Source organism: Dinoponera quadriceps, unplaced genomic scaffold (assembly GCF_001313825.1).
Source record: "Dinoponera quadriceps isolate SergipeBrazil2010 unplaced genomic scaffold, ASM131382v1 scaffold71, whole genome shotgun sequence".
In the NCBI taxonomy this organism is placed as follows: domain Eukaryota; kingdom Metazoa; phylum Arthropoda; class Insecta; order Hymenoptera; family Formicidae; genus Dinoponera; species Dinoponera quadriceps.
Window position 1 is genome coordinate 260,929 of NW_014554274.1, and position 20,519 is coordinate 281,447.

The 20,519-nt window shown below is 50.2% G+C and overlaps 1 protein-coding gene across 1 annotated transcript; it reads right to left on the minus strand.

Annotated features, from left to right (window-relative positions):
- Positions 1 to 342: 342 nt before the first annotated feature.
- LOC106741162 lies at positions 343 to 19,668 on the minus strand. The gene is made up of 10 exons (XM_014612878.1): positions 19,639 to 19,668; positions 19,405 to 19,575; positions 13,675 to 13,894; positions 6,989 to 7,072; positions 5,493 to 5,626; positions 4,835 to 4,971; positions 3,709 to 3,863; positions 1,971 to 2,212; positions 1,202 to 1,391; positions 343 to 539 (listed from the first exon to the last, which is right to left on the minus strand). The coding sequence occupies exons 1-10, from the start codon at positions 19,666 to 19,668 to the stop codon at positions 343 to 345; spliced, it is 1,560 nt and encodes a 519-aa protein (XP_014468364.1).
- Positions 19,669 to 20,519: the final 851 nt, after the last annotated feature.

Here is a 20,519-nt window from a genome sequence, read left to right on the forward strand (position 1 = left end):
ACGGTGTAAGGCAACTTCGCACATTGCGCGCGTCGATCTCCGACCGCGACCGGTGTGAAGCGATGCGTTCAGAAAGACTTTCCCGCAATTTTATCCGAATTTCACGATATTCCCCGCACTTGAAGATCCGCCGAGTCGCGTCTTTATCGGCCACTGATATCGGCTTAACGACGGACGAGAGGATCGCGTCGAGCTTATTCCGTCCCAACGACGCGCTCTCTCGTGTCTTATCCGCGGAGTTGCTCGCTCGTGAGAAAGAGAGATGATTGCGAAGACGTGGTGTGACGAGGAGAAAGGAGAGAGATGCAGATAGCTGGAGAGATAGACGGGGGCCTCCGCGGCCTAATTAATCCGACCCTTGTGCGTCATGTAACTTATGCTGTCCGACAGTAACTTCTCGCGCGCCTGCCGCCGCATTCGCGAGCACATCGCCAGTATCGTGCCGGCCATGATGCAGAAGAAGCCGCAGCCGAGGCCCACTATCGTACTGGCGACGGACGATCTCAGGCACACTCGATCGGTCGTCGGTTCGCTGAGTCCTGCGGAGGGAAAGCCAAATGAGAGAAACAGGACGATTACAGATATCTGTCCGGCGAGAAAAGTGCGATCGCGACGGCGATTGTTGTGCTGCGTGAAAATATTGCGAAAACTTGGCTACGTTAAAAATGAAAGAAATAGTTGCTAACGATCGTCGATTCTTGTTGTTTGTCGACATGATAGAAAAATTACGCCGCTTTTCCGCCCTTTCCGTCGGATGATTTCTTAATTTATTTTTTTATTCAATTGTTTATTGCTTATGGTTGTTGCTAGTGGGAAGTAAAGTAATTTCGCGCAAATGGTGTAGAAAGAAAGGAAAACAAGCGAACAAGATTATTAAATGTGAAAAGAAAAAAGAAATCATTGTAGTGTACGAAAAGTATGAGAAGAAATTGCAAGATATAAAATACCGGAAGCAATATAGTAAAACAATCATGACGACCAGACACAACAGAGGGTCTATTACGCGAGTCATAAAAATTCCGTACTCGCGAGCTTGCGATTCATTTCGGCTCTCGCTCGGTCGTGCTGTTAGAGCGCGACGTTCGCGCGATCGGCAAAAGTGGAGCAGCCTCGCTGAATGAAGCTGTACGATAAATGTACGGCTTGACATAATTGTTCTAACAGTAAAGTCAGAATCTTTGACATAAATATCCGCTCTTACCGGCGCGCGAGGAGCTGGTGGAATTCTGGAACAGTTCCGTGTCCGCCTCGCCTTCCTGAAGAACGCGCAGAGACTGGAAGAGATTCACGTTCTCCGACAAACTGGTTGCCGGCGTCGACGGTCCGCCGATCATTTCCGGCACCGATCGCTTCGCCACGTTCTTCGCGTTTCTCCAGTGGCAGGGTTGGCTCTGAAATACGAGCGATGCGCGTTCATATGCGCCGAGAGTGCTGTCGGCGAAACTGGAACGTCGTGTTCCCCAGCGGTAACAGAGAACAGAGATATGCTCATCGGAGCGTGCTAATATGCAAAAATATCACCCTGAGAATAGGATCTACCGCTATCTCGATTCCGTAGAACCGCCGTTTGAGAAGTCGGCCGACCTCGTCGCGAAAATCGGAAAGAATCACATTCGCGAGGTGTCCCATTCCCGGCGCGATTTCTCTTGCAACGACTGATTTTCCCCGATCAATTTCGATTTCGAGACTTCGGCTGGAGATTCAGTCGCGAAGAAACGGAATATCAAACGCTGGACATTCGCGGAGAAGCAATGGTTTCTTTCAGATTGTCTCTGAATTATTCAGAAAATGTGCTGCACTGCTGAGTGATGCGGTGGAAGCGGGAATACTCCGTATAACAGAAGCGCTTCGGACAATCGCAGTGCGCGCTCGATTAAACTCAATCGGGGCGATATCCGAGTGGATTAGAGCGAACAGACAAATTCAAATCGGTCGAGTGAGACATGCTGAAGCGGAGGGTGTTTCATTACCGGACATCTCCCGTGGCACATGCGGACGTCGCACTCGATGTACAGAGCCGGCGAGCCCGTGAACCTGAAGGTCTTCATGTAAGCGAACACCTGAGTCTCGAAGAGGCCGCTCTCCGACCAGGAGCCGCGAAACCGGCTGATCAGTTTGTCGTCGACCGGACATCCGTACTGATCGATCAGCTGGATCCTCTTGTTGCCGCCGTTATGGGCGTAACAGTCGTTCACGACGATGTCGAAACCGTCTGCAATGCAAAAGCAAAAGAGGCGGAGATCAGGCTGCCGGACGCGTCGACGGTAACGCGCGCGCGCGTCCGCTCTCAGAGAGCCGTTTTCGCGGGCGAGATTTATCGCAACGGAGTGAGAAGCGACGAAACGTTATTGATAATAAGGCCGATCAATCAAATACGGCGGACGAACGAGCAAACTACGCGAGGCGTTTAGCTTCTCTCTCTCTCTCTCTCTCTTTCTATCTGTCTCTCCTTCTCTATCTCGTCAATTTACCTGACATAATTGACGAGGACGCAAATACAGAAGGCTGTTAGACGCTCATTAGAGCGCGGACATCTGTCGTTACGTCGTAGCTAAGCGCGTTTTCGTACCCTCCTCCCTCCTTTTCTATACATCTTTCTCTGTCCAACGTTTCCGCATCTTTCGCAAATTACCGAGCTCGACTTGCAGCCGACTGACAAAGTCTTCTGCCTCATCTTATACCGTTACGATGTCGAATGATACGTTGGCGGAATCGGGCGTCGTATGATTAGATAGACCGGGCGGCCGGCAAGAAGGAGATACGCGAAACGAAGGATGCGCGTTGCACGTGATTTGCACGCGATCGCCGTCGGTCTCTCGATAATATGGACTATTTGTTTTCGATGCTCTCACGCCTGTGCAAGCACGACGATACTAAAATCGTCAAGTACGATAATAAAAACGTGCACAGGAGAGGACAGGTTTTCCTGGAGCAGCGGGAGTTGTTTGTTAGTGCAGTGATGGCAAAAAAATGTGTTACACGGGGAAGAGAATTTTATTGGTGCAGCAAAACGTCGCTGCGACAGCAATAAAATTTCGTTGACATAACCAAATTATTTTGCTGTCCTTATATCCAACAAATAGCGATTAATACTCTTAACAAATCTTTCTGCTCTCCAAATGTTTTTGCTGCTCGAAAAAATTCTTCTTGCAATCACTGTATTCGCGAACAATTTGCTGTTCCAGCAAAATCTGTTCTCCCCGTCAGCTTATTAATTACAGCATCGAGCAAAGTCTTGAAACGATACGAGTTTCAAGTAAGGAATGAAAAAAATCGTCCGCTGGTCGGAAAATAAATTAAATCGATTCTAATTTGCGACCAATGAAAGTCGGCGTCTTATCGAACGTGACGACGCGTCAGTCATTGAGACAAGTCGTTTAAAATTTTTTACGATACATAAGTAAGTAAAAGAAAAAGACAAAAATTACAGATCTACGCAATTAACTTCGGTACCGATTAAACTCGAGACGAGTTTCAGCTAATCAATCGAGTCGACCGGTTTGTCGTTCTCGGCCGTTTGATATCTCTCGCGTTACGTTCTCGCGAGGCCGTGTTAATCTCGTTTGGAAAAACGAGTTCGCGCATCGGCGCCTACTTATGTTAATAGATCGCACGGTCCATTGAGGCCCGACGACGCTCTCCTTCCATCCTCGGGCGATTTACGCGAAGCGAGCCGCGGTCACGCTTCGCGTTAGCGTGGAAGCTTACCGTATTTGCTGCGCATGTAGATAATGAGAGTCAGAGGATCGCCGACGCGAACTGGTCCGGCCACTCTAGTTCCAGTGGTCCCGTAACCGTATCTGATTTCCATGTAGCACTCCGGAGGCTGTAGGGTGAAGACTACGGGATTTCCCGTGGCGACCCTGGAAGAAGAAGAAGGTGGGTGCGTAAGAGGCAGGAAGAATGCGTATCCGTTATCTCTCGCGCGCGCACGCGAGAGAGCAGCACGGCCTACTTCGCGGCAGTCCGATGGCGCGCAGATGTTAGACATTATCGTGGATATTACATAAACAGGCGGCCTCGCGCGAAACGTTCCATCGATTTCGCGTAATCGGAGGTTTTACACGATCATAATGTCATTCTTCGTGCTCGCGCTCGTGCTCTCGCGAGTGGAAACGATTACGCGGCCGTAGCCATGAACGTCGACTCCGAGGCTGGCGCGGTCTGACCTCTCGGACGATTCCCCCTCGCAAGGCACGAATAAAGCTCGGCCTTTTTTACCGGAGTCTTTTCCCCCTCACGAGCACCGCCGACCGATCGATAATTTATTTCGAACTTGTTGATTGATCCCTCCCCGCCGAGCGCATCACCATCGTCGGCAACGTGGCGTTCTCTGTGCGCTGAAATATAATCCTCGCGGAGAGAGAGAGATGCGCACACGCCCGGAAAAATTCATATTGATCCTCGGTATTAATTCAATCGACGAATCGATTTGTTCGATTAAAAAGGACATAATACTCAACACTTGTTCCTCGGTAATCCTTCGGGAGAGAATAACAATTACGGAATATATCCATCTTTACGAAGAACTAAATTGGATATTAAAATTGTACTAATATTAGATATTAAAATATAGTTTCAGAGGCTTGGGAAAATCCGATGTTCCTTTCCATTTTTCCACGGATCTTTTCGGTTTCTGTCCGAGGGAAAATTGAAAAGGGCAGTTTTCTTTTAATTATTCTTGAAAATATTAAATTCGATTAAGGAGAAGGGAAAAAAAATCGAAAACTAAAATTGAGTTCAACGGAGTCGGAGGATGCATGGAGGATTAGAAGGGGGTCTCTTTAACTCGCGATGACGGGGCTAACCGAGATGCATAGCCGAAGACACTCACTCGACGTCGAGAAATGGAAATGTCACCGTCTTCCAAAAGTCGTAGCCGTACTCGCACGTCACCTTGAAGTGCTCGTCGAACTCCTCCTCGATCAGCGGGTTGTACTGCACCGTGACCGTGTTCCACATAAGGTTCTTCTGTAAAACGCCGGTGCAAACGCACATTGCACAGTGTAATAACATGCACGTTATTTCTCACGTGAGGAAAACCCGTCGTGCGCGCGCGTTAGCTATTATAATAACGGTCTCCTTTACATTCCCGCGCGGAATTCTCTTGTCCATCCCCCCGCCTCCACCCACCCAACGTGTGTGCGACACATCTAATTTTCTCTGATTATCGAGATTAGGAGCGAACCACCCCTCACCCCGCACGCCCGCCAGTCTTGTTCTCAAAGACCGTTTTCGTCCGAGTTGTTAATTATTGTAATTCGTCGTCGTCGTCGTCGTCGACGATTGATGCCGGTGCTACGCAAACGTCGCGATTAGCTACTTACGATTTTTATACTTTTTATGTTTCTAGACGTCCGAAACTAGTGCGGATATTTTTCAACTATTTCAATTATACTTTCGCCCCAAGATCGATACTAGCTTGCGAGATCGATACTTTGCTTTTGTATAGTTATTTTACGTTTTTCTACGTTTTTTTACGTTTCACTTACCGTCGGATTCTTCCTACTGTCCTGATGATGGGTGTTCTCGCCGAGGGTGCCGCATCGATTTAGCTGAATGTAGAATTCGTAGTAGTCGCGGCCAGTCCCGTTCACGTACATACAGTCGGGGTCGTACGAGTAGCCTGCAATTAAAAGCGATTGTCCTTGACCGTGCCAGGATATTCGGCCGACGGCGAGGCGCGCAGGATATCGTGGCATATCGATCAACGCTGTTCACCGCGTGATTAAGTTTCATCCGCGACAGGCGGAACCACGTCGACGTCGATTGCTTTGTAAACGAATGTGCGAACGGACGACGAAGCGTAAGTGAGAAAATGCGACGAGCGCTCGTTAACGCCGATGATAGGAAGTCCGGGATCAGGTTGATCGGATTTTTTAATCGTACCGTGAGACTTATCGGTTCGAGTGTCTCGCACATGATTGTCTTCCTGAATGAGTCAAAAAATATACTGCTTGTTATCGAGGTATTAATTAACAGCAATGCGTATTTGTTAACGAGAGAAAACCTTTGATTACGCGATAAAAAGAGATGAAAATTGTTATATTAAAAGGGAACAATAATGAAAACGATATCGGGAAGTTGCCTGTCAATCGCGAGATTGTTATCGATGATTAAGGAAGACCACGCGCGTTAGAATTTGATTTTATTATTTCAAATTCTGATTATAATTTCAATAATAATAACAGGCGACTGGAACGGAAGCGACTCATTTGTTTTTCTCACTTGTTTAGAAACACTTCATTTTCATGTTCGAATTAATCGAAGATTTATTATACTATTTTTGACTTTTCCAAGGGCGAAACTCAGTTTTCTTACTATTTTGGATAATTAAATTGCTTCTATGCCAGTAACAATTTCCGTCAAAATCAGTGTCGAGCGAACGGGGTGAGATTCGAGGAAATCTCTTTTTTTCTTTTCCTCCACGTCCCTCTTCTCCTTCTTCTCCATTGAGCAAAACGTTTCGCGGTTTTTGTCTTTGCATTGCGTGCGTTACCAGGAGAAGGAGGAGAGCAGGTCTACCGCGCGGTTCTTTCGAAATAACGGAGGTATCTTACTAGAACGGACAGATGGACTTTACGACGTCGATGGAAAAATTCCGGCGCGGCCGACGACGGCCGATCGCTTTACGATAATTTCCGCCATTACCTCGTTAGCGCGGATTCATCGTCTCACTGTCTGCCGCGGTAATTGCAGATGCCAACGAGATCGCGGTCGGTTATGCAGCCACATATTTCAATCGCGGCATTATGTCGAATCTGTTCACCGTAATAGAGGAACCCGGCGAGGGCGAGGCTTCCTCAAGTCACCGTTGTCGCTTTTTCGATGACCGCGTTATTCGCAACGTTCACTCACTTCGCGATGCGGCACACTTAAAAGAGGTTGTTTCATTGTCGCTTGTGATGTCAATCCAATCATAAGTGTCGATAATAATTATGTCGTCGGGGGGTATTTCCGGCTACTCAAACCGCACGGTCGATCTTACCTGCCGAATACAAGAGACCGGTGAAAGATCCGTTGAATCCAATCCTGATTTTCATATAGTCGTCTTGGCATTCCGCTTCGATATCTGTAAAATGTATATACGCGCATCTATGAATACGATGTAAGATATATTACAAACATGTAATAATTACATATAAATTATGCGATTACACGAGAGGATGTCGGCGTTTCCAAAGAAACGTGTACCAGTTCGCGCGGTCGCACGGTGAAACGGTTTTTCACATGCGATTTATCGCACGTGGCGGAAAAATAAGAAGGGGGAATTTTGTCCGCACTCATGCATGCGTAATCCCGCGATTTCTCTCGGTCCGCCGAGCTTTACGGCGACGGCGGTAAAGCACATCTCTCGGCGCGTCGCTCTGTTCACCGGCGTTTCGACAAGCTATCGGCCGGGTCTATCCGCGGGGGACCTACATCAGCCACATTGTTGATCCATCTGTGCGATCAACGTCTTGTGTGTTGCATATATTTGCGAAACCGAGAAGGTCTAGGTGGAGTCTGCGATGTCGAAAGCGAGATGAAAAAGCCGGCGTGTCCGGATAGACCAGCTGGCGGAAAAGCGACGCCTTAATCTGCTGGTACCGATCAACATCCGCCGAGAATCGACTCTCGAGACCGGCGTAACAATGACGGGGAAGAAAAAAAGAACACGGACCGTTACAATTACACGCGTCGAGTGCGACCGAACAAGGTAAAAGCACCAGTGCCTGGACACGTATTTAACCTCTGGACATTCTCATTGTTTTGCTCTTTGAATGTGAATATTTACATTTTGAACGTAGAATCTATGTCCATATTATTATAAACAAAAGAGATATTTAGGCGTTCACCCAGCACCTCCTTTGTTTTTAATAATATGGAGAAATATGAGAGACGTTTAGAACACAATTTAAATGGCTTCGAAGGAGTCATTCCGTGGAGGAAATTTTTTTACGATCATTTTCTTCGATTCTTTTCAAGGTCCCCCCATATTTAGATCCCTAAGATATTTCCCCTTATGTCGGGACACCCTGTAGATTCACAATATATTGTATATTATAGGCACGTGTCCAAGTACTGGTACTTTTATCTTAATTCAAATCACGCTTTAGCGTAATAACATGTCAAACGTGCCATCGCGACTGATAAGGATCATCGTCATCGGCGAGCTGAGTTTCGTAGCTGAGACTGAATCCTACGCAATCCTCCGCGATTCTCCGGTTCGGTCGTAAAAAAAATGTTCTCGTACAAGAGACCGGTCTTAAGATAACGTTACCGTATCGGGTACGATGATTGCCGTGACTGAGAAACGACGTCGGACTCATCGATCCGCCGGCGCCGCCGATCGATCGTCGTGTGGGCGTGCAATCGCGGCCGCGAGATCCTGTCGTTACACTCACGTGTCGAAAGCGGTGCGGAAAATCGCAGATTCGCGGATAGAGGAGCGCGAGTGGAAAACCGGTCGTCGATGACGAATGAAAGTGAAAGTAAGTTGGGGGTCCCGTATAAGCGCTCTTCGTAGTAAGAAGAAGCCGTTTCCACAACGTAACAACGTAACACGCCGCGGCCGCAAAGCGGAATGGAGATTGATGGTGGATGAAGATAGTTACACTCGAGGTGTCCGCCGATGATACAACCTTTTCGTTTCCGTGACCCGCGCGCTCCGTCGCTGTTTGTTAGAACGCGCGATGTCCTCCGACACTCGACCGACGAGTCGATCTCGACGTTTCGACTTTTTTCCCCCTCCCCCCTTTTAATCTCATCTCGACGAAGAGGAAGGAAAAGCGAAATCTTCGTAGTCGCCGCGCGGTCATTGCGTCGTCGAAAATTTGCGAGACGTAGTGTGAAATATTTTTTTTTACTCGGACTCCTAATAAGCTTGTTACATTTTTTTTTTCGTTTGGTTAAAATTTTCCCGATTTTATTCAGTTTGTCTCCTCCTCTTTTCCCATTTTTCGACGGAAAGCGAACAAAATCGATTAGAATTCGAAATAAGTAGGAATGTAAGTAGGAATGTGAGTCGAGGTGAGGAAGAGTAGCGCGCGCGCGCGAAAACGGAGATCCACGGAAAAATAATAAAATGGAGATGCAGATGGGGGGATGGAGATAGTCACACCGGAGGCGCATGCCGATGATACAACCGTTCCGTTTCACCCTCGTCGTACGCCCCGCGCCATCGCGCTCGCGCGTGTCCGTCTCGCGGCGCGAGTATGTGCCGAGCGCATTTTCGAGCGGTGCAACGCGAGGCGTATGTACGTGCGTACGTACGTATACGCACGCTTATTAGAATTGCGGATACGTGCTTTGTGTTCATCGTCCGGCAAAACGTCAGTGGGCAGACAATGGAAAGAGTTGAGCAACGCCGATATTAGCTCGAACGTGCCGAGAGCGTCGGCCACGAGAGAGAGAGAGAGAGAGACGCGACGGAGTACCGTCGAGTTCCTTGCGAGAACCGCGTTACGGCTCGTGCCATAAAGAGCTGCGTGATTTTTTCCAAGTCCTTCAAGTCCACACACACACACACACACACACATGCATACTCTCGGCATCCCACACGCGGGATATTCCGGCACCGATACATAGAGATAAAAAAAACATTGTTGTATTTGCGTTAAAATCGGTCCTTGTTAAATTTTTAACATATCTGCATAGGTTGATTTAATATATTATGTTTATGTTATCTGAATATTTTGTATTATGTGGATGTTCAACGTGTGTTAAAATAACACATTTTACACTTCAGTGTCGATTAACGTATTAATTTTGTGTTAATTTCCGACATAACACCCAGATGGCGGAATGACGTCGGGAGACGTCAGAAGATGCCGTATTGCCGTCAATATGTAAAATTAACACAACAGTTCGAGCGGACTATTTGAGACACGTGAAGTGTGTTCGATCGAACGCGAAATTCTTCACCGTGCGCGTTTCCTGTTCACGTATACGCAGATTCACGAATACGCTCTTGATTACAACGTTCTTGATTTTCACCGTTAAATTTCTCCCAGCGGCAATTGAATTCTAAATTTGACTGCTAAAGTCCGATTCACTTATCGAAGCAACCGGAAGCGCCGGACGGGAGGGAAGGCTCGCAATTTCGCGTGTGCGACGGAAAACGCGCGTGCGGGTGAAGTCGGGAAGAGATAGAGTAGCTGCAACACACGGCAGCGGCGAGAAAATGGACTTCGAGTCTCGAGGACGCACGAGAATCGAGCCTTGCCGAGGAAGATGCATTAAACCTAATGGGCCCTCTTTCGCGTAATTGACGATACCACGGGTGGCCGCAAGTTCCCGCGGAGAAACGAGCGGCTCGATTTTACGACTTCATTGAACCGGCGAGCTCCATACGGCGGCCGTGTAACATTCATCATTGCCGACGGACGAGCTCGTCTGAATGTTTTAGGAAATTTACCGTAGCGACGCGACCATCGATCGTCCCGTCGGCTCGGTGGTCACGGATCGATTCATCTTTTCGAAAAGCGGCTCCGGCACGCTCGCGCACCGCTCGGTCTCGATTTTTCTCGCGGCAACACGCCCGCCGAACCGATTTATCAGAATAAAGTACGGAGTGCGCGGTGGAGATTTATGTTAATCGCTTGCGCGCTTCGATTCTTTCCCCGGGAGGTGAACAACAAAACCTAGCGATAAGGGGAAAGCGAAGCGTGTGATACGCGCCGCGCGAAACTTGCATAATGTAACGCGGAGAAGTGCGAAATTACAATTTTATGATTTAAATTTATTAATTCCACGGCCGAGTTCACGAATAGGGGATCGCGTCTTCGTCCGGCGGACAATGTGTATTAGCGAGGCAAATTGCCGCGTATAACGATTCGCAGGAAAGAAAAGAAAAAGAGGAGAACTATGGGACGATTAATTGTGGGAGGCAAAAAGCGCGAAAAATAGTTTAATAGCAGCTCGTTCCAGTCGAACGGCCGGAGGGAACGCGCGATGCGTCGTTAAGACATTTTTCGCGCGTCGCCGTTTCCAATATACGGTCGTAATTTTCCGTAAAGCGCAATTAAACGGGGCCCCGCGAAGGGGGAGCCGCACGATAATAGTATGCGACCCTCGCGTCGATAAATATTGTTTATTTGCATTGCCGCGCGGACACGGCGTAATTTTCTGCGGCAATATCGGGGCGGGCAGCGCGCGAGCGCGCCAATGCCGTCGATTATTCGCCACAGTATTATTCCAGACAAGTCGTAATAAACTTCCAAGTTCCTCCTTTTTCTGTCTCTAATTTTCTCGTAAGCAGCTCGACGTGCGGTAAACCATCAACTTATTTCTTTTATCGTGTCTTATTTGTATTTTTTATTTTTGTTCTCACTGTTGTAACTCTGGAATAAATGTCTGCTTAGTTAGCTTCTCCACTTGATGCAAAGTGAATAGTAAAAACGCGCTCTTTGAAAATAAACACAAATATTTTGCGCTCTATTCGTTGCGCCGGAGAGTAAAATTTTCAGCGGGGGGGGGGGGACTATCCGAGTCGAGATTTCAATTATACGTTAATTATGCGCTCTAACATCCAGGTAACTTCAATTTTTGCGTTGCGATCTTTGAAAGAACGTCTCTTTCGGCGCAAAAGACGCGATTCCCATGAAATCACGCACTTAATGAAAATAGGGCAAAAATAACAGCATTTGTCTATCTATTTATCTATATACATGTCTATCTATCTCTGGAAAAATCGCTCTCGCGGATGTGGGTAATACATACGCACATCGTGCGCCGGAGGAGATCAATTTTGTTTTCACAGAACATTGTCTATTATACTTTTATAACGGGACGCGTCACCGCCGTTAATGTCTTGTTCCACTGGCATTAATTACCAGGCCGCGTGCGCGGGTCCGCTATATGGGTTTATTAAAACTGAAGCATCAGCTGATTAACGGACCCTAATGAGACGTCATTGATTAAGCCCGCGCCGTCGTAAATTCCCCGGGTGTTCCAATCAGCGAAATAGAAAATTCATCGTGATACGTTAATTTCGGTAATTATCCCTGTTAGCGGAATCACAGATTCGCGATCGCGCGATAAATCCATCCGTATTATCCGGCTCGCAGTTCCAGCGGCGCACACGCGAGCCGGTTGCTGTGCGCAAAATCGATCGTGGAAAAAGGCAATTTCTGCCGAAAGAATCGCGATGTGATAACAAGTAACTCCGTATCGGAGATAGCGCGAGGAATCGTTCGAGAAATTTTAGTCGGCCGTCATCGCGGCATAGCGTCACGTCATCGCGAACGAGAAATCGACACGAGGCGAAGAGAAGAAAGAAGAAGAAGAAGGAGAAGGGAAGGAAAAAAAAGACAGGCGCAACGGCCGCTCATAAACATCATTTCATAACGACGCGACGGCGCAATTTTCTCTGGGGAAAAAGCGAGATGCGCACTGCGGCAACGAGCTGACGTCCGATTACCGGCGCCATAACGTACGGGCGTCAAAATATCTGCACGCCGGGCGTACACACGGCCGAGTTTCCCGTCTGGAATCGAGTCGGGGTCGATCAGCCGGGCCGATCCAGATGCGAGGATAGATAATGACGATCGCGCGGATCGGCGATGATGATGACGACGATGGTGCCCGGGCGCGCGGGAGACGGCGGGACGATGATGACGACGAGCACGGGAGGAGAGGAGATGCCATCGTCGGAGGCGTAACTACGCGCACGGTGTACTCTCCTCTCTCTCTCTCTCTCTCTCGTGGCTTGCGTACTCTCGATGTCAGGAGCGTCGTACGACTTTCCGACACCGTTTTAATTGCCTCCTCTCTAACGGTAGCCACTCGCCATCGCACTCTGAATTCCCGGGCGCGCCGAGGGACCGAGGAGGAGACGGACGGACGTATAGATCGCGGAACGTGCTCGCGTCGATCGACGATGATTCTCCCCTCCGTCGATCGAACGGGAGGGAAAGAGAGTGAGACGCCGAAAAGCGGAGTAACGCTTTTCGCCCGTCTCTATCCTCGCTCGCGCGCGCTTTCGGCCGACCAACGGGCGGAAAAATAACGGACGTGCTAAAGCGAAGCTGTGAGGACAGCTGCGGGACACACTGACCCACCGGACTGAAATAACGCGGGCGTTTTTGCGCCTTCGCCGCGATTCGGACGTGAAATAGCAGAATCCGCCGTCCCCCGTAGCTCCTCCCGACGTTTCCCATGAGATCGGGATCTCTCCTCACCAGCTCTCTCGATCGCGGAACGTCGTGATAATGTAATCGCGAATCGAAGCGATAATCGATCGCCCGGCCGCACGGGGATTTCTGTTGATTCTAGATCGACGTAATCGATAACCGCCCTTTGCGCGCAACGTGTGTTTCCGCTGGATCAGCGTCCCGATCCGGCGTGCCGGACCATTAAAGGCGCTCGTGAAACAGGAAATTTCTATTAGCTCGGCGAAGATTGTTAATACTTGGGCGGTGAACGGGCAATTTCCCCGATGCCTCTCCCCCCCCGCTGCGTGATTTATATTTTATTTATTTAGTTTGCTTTATTGCGAAGTGCACGCGGCAGATGAATCGCCGGGAATCGTATGCGCAGTTTCAGCTGCATTCGCGCGGCGCATTTACGGCGAGAGTGACCGCATCGGCCGGTATTGTGTCATTGGGTCGTCGGTGCGCGACGAGATAATGGCATTCGGCGGGAAAAGCGAGAAAGTGAAGCGAAGGAAAGAAAGTTCGTCTTTGCACTCACGCTGCACCCGCGTCGTGTTGGGCCGGTATCTCCGGTGCTCGCGGTCCCAAGTCTCCGGATGTCTCCTCCAGTCCTCGTCGCCGGCCACCCCTGTGCCTCCGCCTGTCCCGAGTCCTTGCAAACCCTGCAGAGTCTGGAGAGCCTGGAGATTCGGGCTCAACGGCCGGTTCTTCAACGACGGTACCGGCACGTAAGTGCCACCCTCGCCGACGTACACGACCTTCACGGGCAGAAAATGAATGCGACGCTCATTAAAATCGTCTTTAATGTTGTCAATGTTCATCATACGCCCCGTTTTCTCTTTTTCGTCGAATCAAGTGAAGCTGTAGCCGCTCGCGAATGACCGATCGATATCTCCTGTATTTGACTTGTGCGATTTCTACACAGAAAAAAAGCGCTGGATTTAAGTAGAGAATTATTGCTCTAGTGCTCCTTGGCGGATTTTTGCTTGGATCGGGGATATTTTTATTTGAAACGTCTTTTTCGTAGGTGATTTCCAGACATTTTTTAAATATATGTAGTTAAATATATAGTTAAAACATAGCTACGTACTTACGCAAAACTTCAGAATTGTACATGACGGTTTTTTCAAAAAAAAAAAAAAAAAAAAAAAAANACCATCAAAATCGCCGACCAAACGAAGCGTTCCAAATGGGAATATCCCCTTGAGTGAATATCGCTCGAATGTAACGTTTTTTTCTACATTGTAATAATATTTACTCGATCCAAGTAAAATTCACTTAATCCAGGAGAAATTTGGTAAGGAGTATCGAAGTAGTTATTTGCTTGAATTTAGCGTTTTTTTCCGTGTAGGATTCGCGAGAGAGAGTCCCGATGGAAATTCAAATACTCAGCCTGATATCCTGGAGAAAACTGCGTATATATTCCCATAGAGACCTTTTAATTAAACGTAATTAACACTCGGTATCCACTCGATTGTTGAGAACTACCTTAGTCTCTCTCTCTCTCTCTCTCTCCTTCTCTCGCTCGCACGCGAGAGAGGGCATTACCGGCAAAGACACTGATAATCGATCGGGAACTGAGCCGTATAATTATCATACCGTGAAACTTCAAGCGGGCATCGCCAGTGGAAAAACAGTCCGAACGCTCCTCGGTCGCGCATATTCGCTTAGCTGCGGTAGCGAAGGTCTCGTTCGCGCTAATAACCGACCACCCGCGCCAAACGCGCTATTAACGATATTCATACTCCGGGAGCTCGGAAAATGAACACGAGGAATCCGCTAACGAGTCGCAGGTAGTGATTTGCGGGTTCAAAGCCGTTAGCCCGAGTGCGCGCGCGCGCATCGCCGATGGAAGCGGTTATATTCCCGCGAAATATTCTCGCGTACATCGCTCGATCCGGCTATGCAAAACTATCCTCTCGTCGAGCCGGGAGCCCTGACCTCTCCTACGTTAACGATCCGGTTTAACCCCCAACCCGTACCGGATCGCTACCGGTCGAGCGGTGAGAAAGGGCGAGAAAAAGCGCCGGGGGTCGAGACCGCGACGAAGAGGAGTATATACGCGGAAGAGGGAGGTGGCGTCGGTGGCCAGTGGTCGGAGGCGGCGGCGCTGGGGAATCCAGGGAGGCGGAAAAGGGAGAGAAGCCGAACGAGGAAGTCTGCGAAAAACGGACAGCACGAGTAGCGCGTGACTAACGCTTTACGAGCTCATTCCCCGGGCAAGCGTGGGTACCCGGGCTCTTCCATTCGCGTACGGGTGCCACGTGCAAGAAGAGGAGCAAGAAGAGCGAACAAGATAGACGGGGGGGAGGAGAAGGTGACGGGGGTGGGCGAGGGGATTGTACGTCGAGCCGCTTGTCAGCGAGCACGACGCGAGCGCGGCAGATAGGCACTTCTCTGCTCGGGCGAATCGGTCGTGGTGCAAAGAAGAAGAAGAAGATGGGCGCGTGGTTAGCGCGAAGGCTCGCGCGGACTCGCGGAAAAAAGCCGCGAACAGCCTCCATATGCCGTGACGAAGAAAGAAACCGCCGTTCCGGCCACCTCCTCCACCTTCCCATTTTTCCCCTCGTCGTCCGTACTCTCTTTCTCTCCCTCTTGCCTCGTGAGGTTGCCGGTTTGCAACGCGGTTTGTGACGCGCGACAGGTTGCTCGCTCGACGGAATGAGCGAGCGAGAGCTCTCTCGCGCGAATCGCCGGGGAAATTATTTCTCTTCACGGATTCCACTTTTGAGGAATTTCAGAGGAGCTCGAGTACGATGCTCCCGGGAGGACGGACCGCGGAGACCGCGGACGCGGGTGCTCCGTAGATCGGCGGGGGGAGAGAGAAAGAGACGGGCGTTTATGGGCCAGTAGAGTAGTTAGGAGATCGTTCTTCTCTCGGCGAGGAACCGAGCCGGGAGGCCCGCTCGGAGGCCTGGGCACCGCGGGAAATGAGCGGTGGTCTTTGAATCCGCCTCGGTATCTCGTAGGAATGCATTACGGAGGTAGAGCTGACGCGGACGATAAGTGCCGATTACCTCCTCCTCTCTCGCGGACTCTCGGCCGTGGTGGCTTAACCGCGGCTACGGCATTAACCGTGCTACACTGTAGGAGATGTAATAACGCGAAATGCCCCTTCATGTTGATCTCGCGTTCTCATCGGGGAGAGATCCTAAACGCGAACGAGAACGTTTCGCGCTCTCTTCGAGGGCTGATCTCCTACGCCACCACGTGTCATGTCGTGGATCTCCCTTCCGGGACGCGAGCGGCTCTGACGAATCTGCCTTTAATCGATTCCCCGGAATTGACTCCGGAAGCCGTTTCGGCCTGTTTAAGGGGATGCCATACTTGAACGTTCTCCGCAAAGTTTGCGTTTTATCGGTTATGGCACAGGATTGTAAGTGCTTCTATACAGCGAAAATGCGCGCGAAGCGTGGCCGTCGTAGAAAGGTAGATGGCTCTTCGCACCTGCGCCAAACGAAGATCGCGGCACCGTTTAATAGGGAGTTCTTGCGGCGTCGCGAGAAGCAGCCTCCTTCCGCGAGCCTAGAATCCACCACGCGTCCGAGCTCCGCGGGTATGCACACACGGTACGGTACGTAAATGCAGCTTTTTGCCCGATTTATTGCACGTCCCGTAACAATAATACTCCGTTGGCGAAAAATGGCGCGACTTTGCCAGACGTCTGACCTAAAACCCCGGAGCGCGTTATTAGCGCGCATTATGCATGCGCGCAGCGGTGAATGCGATTTGACGTCGTTTAAGAAAAACGTCTTCCTTAATGATCGTTAATATCCGCAATATCGGGCCCACCTTCCCTCGCAGGAGAAGAAGAAGAAGAAGACGACGGAGAAGAACTAAGTAACCGCTTAGGCTTTCGCGTCTTCTTGCGCGCTACAAGACGACGACGCTTACAGACGTCGGGTGCGACCGGCCTTCTTTTCCAGGGCGAATGTTTATCTCTTCCGAGGGCCGCTCTCCTCGCCGCTTCTCGATCGAGTCGCGCGCATTCATCGCCGTGATTAACGGTCGCGCGGTTACAGTGTCGAAAGTCATCAGCAAAGTAAGATAGCTCGGACGACTCAGATGAATGCGTCCAGTATCTCATCTCTAAGAGAGCTCCGCCGCGATTGAGTTGATTGCACAAGTTCTCGGGACGACGATGGGATCGACGACGCCGAGTCAGAGAGGGTGGAAGCTCGGTCGGTCGCAAAACGTCATCCTCGTACTTCACTAACGGCCGACAATCGTCGAGTTCCAAGAGATATCCGTCTCACCGACCCTTTGCGCTCCGCGGAACTTCGCCCGACCCGTGGTGCGCGAATTTTCATCAAATTTGACACCATTGCACGGGCGTAACTTTGAAACGAAATTCAGTACGGACGTGGTAAGAAAATTCTGCGTTGGAAAGGGTTCGTTGAAATTCTGTGTTACTTGATGAAATCACTCACTGAAATACTCAATATATATAAATTCGGTAAAATTAGCGCGATTTTTTATCTCGTCAACCGAGTCGACACGCGTCGGCAGAATGACGAAGCAGTCCAAACCAGCCGGAGAAGACAGCCGGGCGCGCGAGGGGGTTAATTTCCGCGGGGAATGTAAATCGAGGGCACGATTGATAATCCGATGTAACTGCTCGGGACGGGCGATTCGTTGGACGCGCGTGAAATAGTCAGTCAACGTCGCCGGCCGATGATTCGTATCGAAATAGCTTCCTGGGCGGTTCCATCGTCGATCGTCGCGCGTCAACTCTGCGCCCTGCGGCGCGCAGCGCCGATATTATCGGTCTCTGCCTTCTTAATCGAAACGAACGGAAACGCGCACAGATGATAGGGAGCGGCGCGGATGAAATTGATCTCGTTTCCCGGTTTCGCGTGCGAATCGGCCAAAGGCAAACAAACTCCGCTCCTGGAATTATAGAGTGTAATGGGATCTTTCGGGGCGGACGCGCTCTCGCGAGCGCAAGAAGCGATCCATCCGCTCCCGCAATTTGCGATGTAACGAAGGTCGCGCGGCGGCGGTGGCGCGCGAGCGATACTCTTTCTCTCCTCCCTATTCCGGGCTGGAAAGAACTGGTTCTTCCGCGATCGAAATCGATTCCGCTCGAAACTAGCTTAGAAGCCGATCCGGCGGTCGGATCGCCGATAAGTCGGCGATTAATCAAAGAAATAGCCTCTCTCTCCCTCTTTCTTTCTCTCACTCTCTTCCTCTTTCCATTCCACTTCCTGACCAAGCTAGGATGCACCGATGCACCGCGCATCCTACCCCGCCCTTTCGTTCAGGAAGGGCCAACAGAATTTTCTACGTGCTGCGGGAAGAAGGCAGATTGTTGCTCGCTCGTAACCCCGCAGTAGGCGAATGCGCCCCATCCGGGTAAATTGATTTCTACCGCGAATCACACAGAATCCCTCATCGCGACTTGTGACCGGCTGGACTTAACATTGTAGTCGAGAACGGAGTCGCGATGAGGTAAGCAGAGAGACGCTCGACCGCGCGCTACGCGTAGATCTTCGGCGGGCCGGTAGGATTTTTCCGCTCGATCGAGGACGCGCGGCCGAGCTCGGCGGATCCCGAGGCGTCGTCTTTGCCGCGGTTAACTGTCGACGTTCCGCTTCTTACTTTTTCCTCCCTTTTCTGCCTTTTTACGCCTCGCGAATATCGTAGCGGATGCAGAGAACACCTGCATCTACGTTCTCTCCGGCGCGGTCGGCCTTGCGCGCCTCACCGCCGCCGCCGTGAGCATTCGTTAACGAGGAATCACGCAAAACTGAACAGATGGGCGAGTATCATTCCTGCGCCTCTTTTCCCCTCCCCTCGTTAGTTCCTTCTTCCCGTCCACTTTCGAGGAAACCGTTCGCCAATTAGCCGTGTAACTGGACGGGTCGCGCCACTTCGTGAACGCCGTGCGTGTCTCTACTCTTTTGCCCTCTCACTTTCCTCGTCGCTACGTGGACGTGAATTTGGCTCGACGAAAGTTACAGGGGAATCCGTACGAAAAATTCCCTGGATCCCACGTTCGCCGATCGGTGTCGAACCCGATCGTGATGCGAAGCCCGTTCGTTTCCGAGCGCGTCGCGCGTTTTGTAGTCGCGATTCTTTCCTCTCGCGCGCGCGAAGAGAATTCGAGTTAATCGATATTAACCCGGTGCGAACGGGAAGGTGGCAACGACGTGCCTGCGCAAGGATAACGGCGCGAGAACCGACGAAACCTTCTTGTGCAACCGTCTACCGTGAATTTCAATAAGTAAACGCGCAATGCGAAACAAATTGGCGATGCGTGACTTACAGCATCGTGGTCGCTGGCCTCGTGAGTCAACGCTTCTCTGGTTTCGTTATGAGGGGATTCATCCTCGTCGGGTCCCGATCCGCTGCCCGCCCAATAATCCTCGGTCGTATCGTCGATAACAGAATCCTCCGAGTTGCCGTCCACTTCCGCGTTCTCGTGACCGGCGGTCGCCTACGAAACAAAATCGTCCGCGGATAGATCCTCGTCCTCGCGGCAAACGCGAGAGACACTCACCTGACACCTCAGCGTCGCCACCGTCAGCATCCACACTGAGATGTATCTGCAACACGATATAGACATTGTAATTAACATTAAGAGCCGTGATTTATCTTACGAACGATTTTTCACTTTCCACGGGTCAAATCGATCTGCTTATTTTCTCGAACTCTCAAATCAACATCGGAACTATTTTTATCTAAGTCGTAGATACAACTGGGAATTAAGGGTGTGGGAGGCATCAGGATAAAATTATATCACATCAGTCGAGTGATTTTACTCAATAAAAAAGCGTCTGTGTATGCGTATATATTTGTGCTGCAGGACGCGTAACAGCGATTTGCAGTGAATTTTTCCCTGGCCAAAATCAGCGAAGCATAAGATAAAGGAAAATTGGCGAACCAAGTGGAAGCGTGTATTCACGAAAAGTTCGGCGAATGTTTATAGATTATCGGTATAATACTGTCTCGCCGATTCAGTGAACGACATTTTCACCGATTCAATTAAGAAAGTAAATGATCAGTTTACGCGTAAGAGCAACGGTTGCGCGAAACGCCGGAATCCTCAAAATTGCCGCGTTGGCAAGTGTCGCCGGAAGAGCTCGCGTTCCCAGGCGGACTCTTCCAAGTGCTCTCTTCAATCAGGAAGCGTTTCCCCGATTGTCTCAGCGACAACGTTATTCGAAAGCGAGTGACATGTGGGAGTTCAAGCTGCGAGACCGGGCAAGGTCGATCATACACGCTCGTTACACGAGAAGAGGAAACGTTGCGGCGATCCCGGAAGTTCCCGACGGGCGGGAGGGCGCGCTCGAGGAAGCGACCGGCGGTGTATCACGTGTTCAGTCGCGAACCCGCTCGCTCTTATGGGAACCGAACTGACACGGATCGCAACGCATTACA

Bases quoted from the DNA above. Each gene is read 5' to 3' on its own strand.
- LOC106741162 (XM_014612878.1), bottom strand. From the start codon at position 19,668: ATGCTGACGGTGGCGACGCTGAGGTGTCAG. The intron at 3,864-4,834 runs GTGAGTGTCTTC...TTCTTCTTCCAG, and splicing joins TTTCCATTTCTCGACGTCGA to GGTCGCCACGGGAAATCCCG. The intron at 2,213-3,708 runs GTAAGCTTCCAC...TTTGCATTGCAG, and splicing joins CTACATGCGCAGCAAATACG to ACGGTTTCGACATCGTCGTG.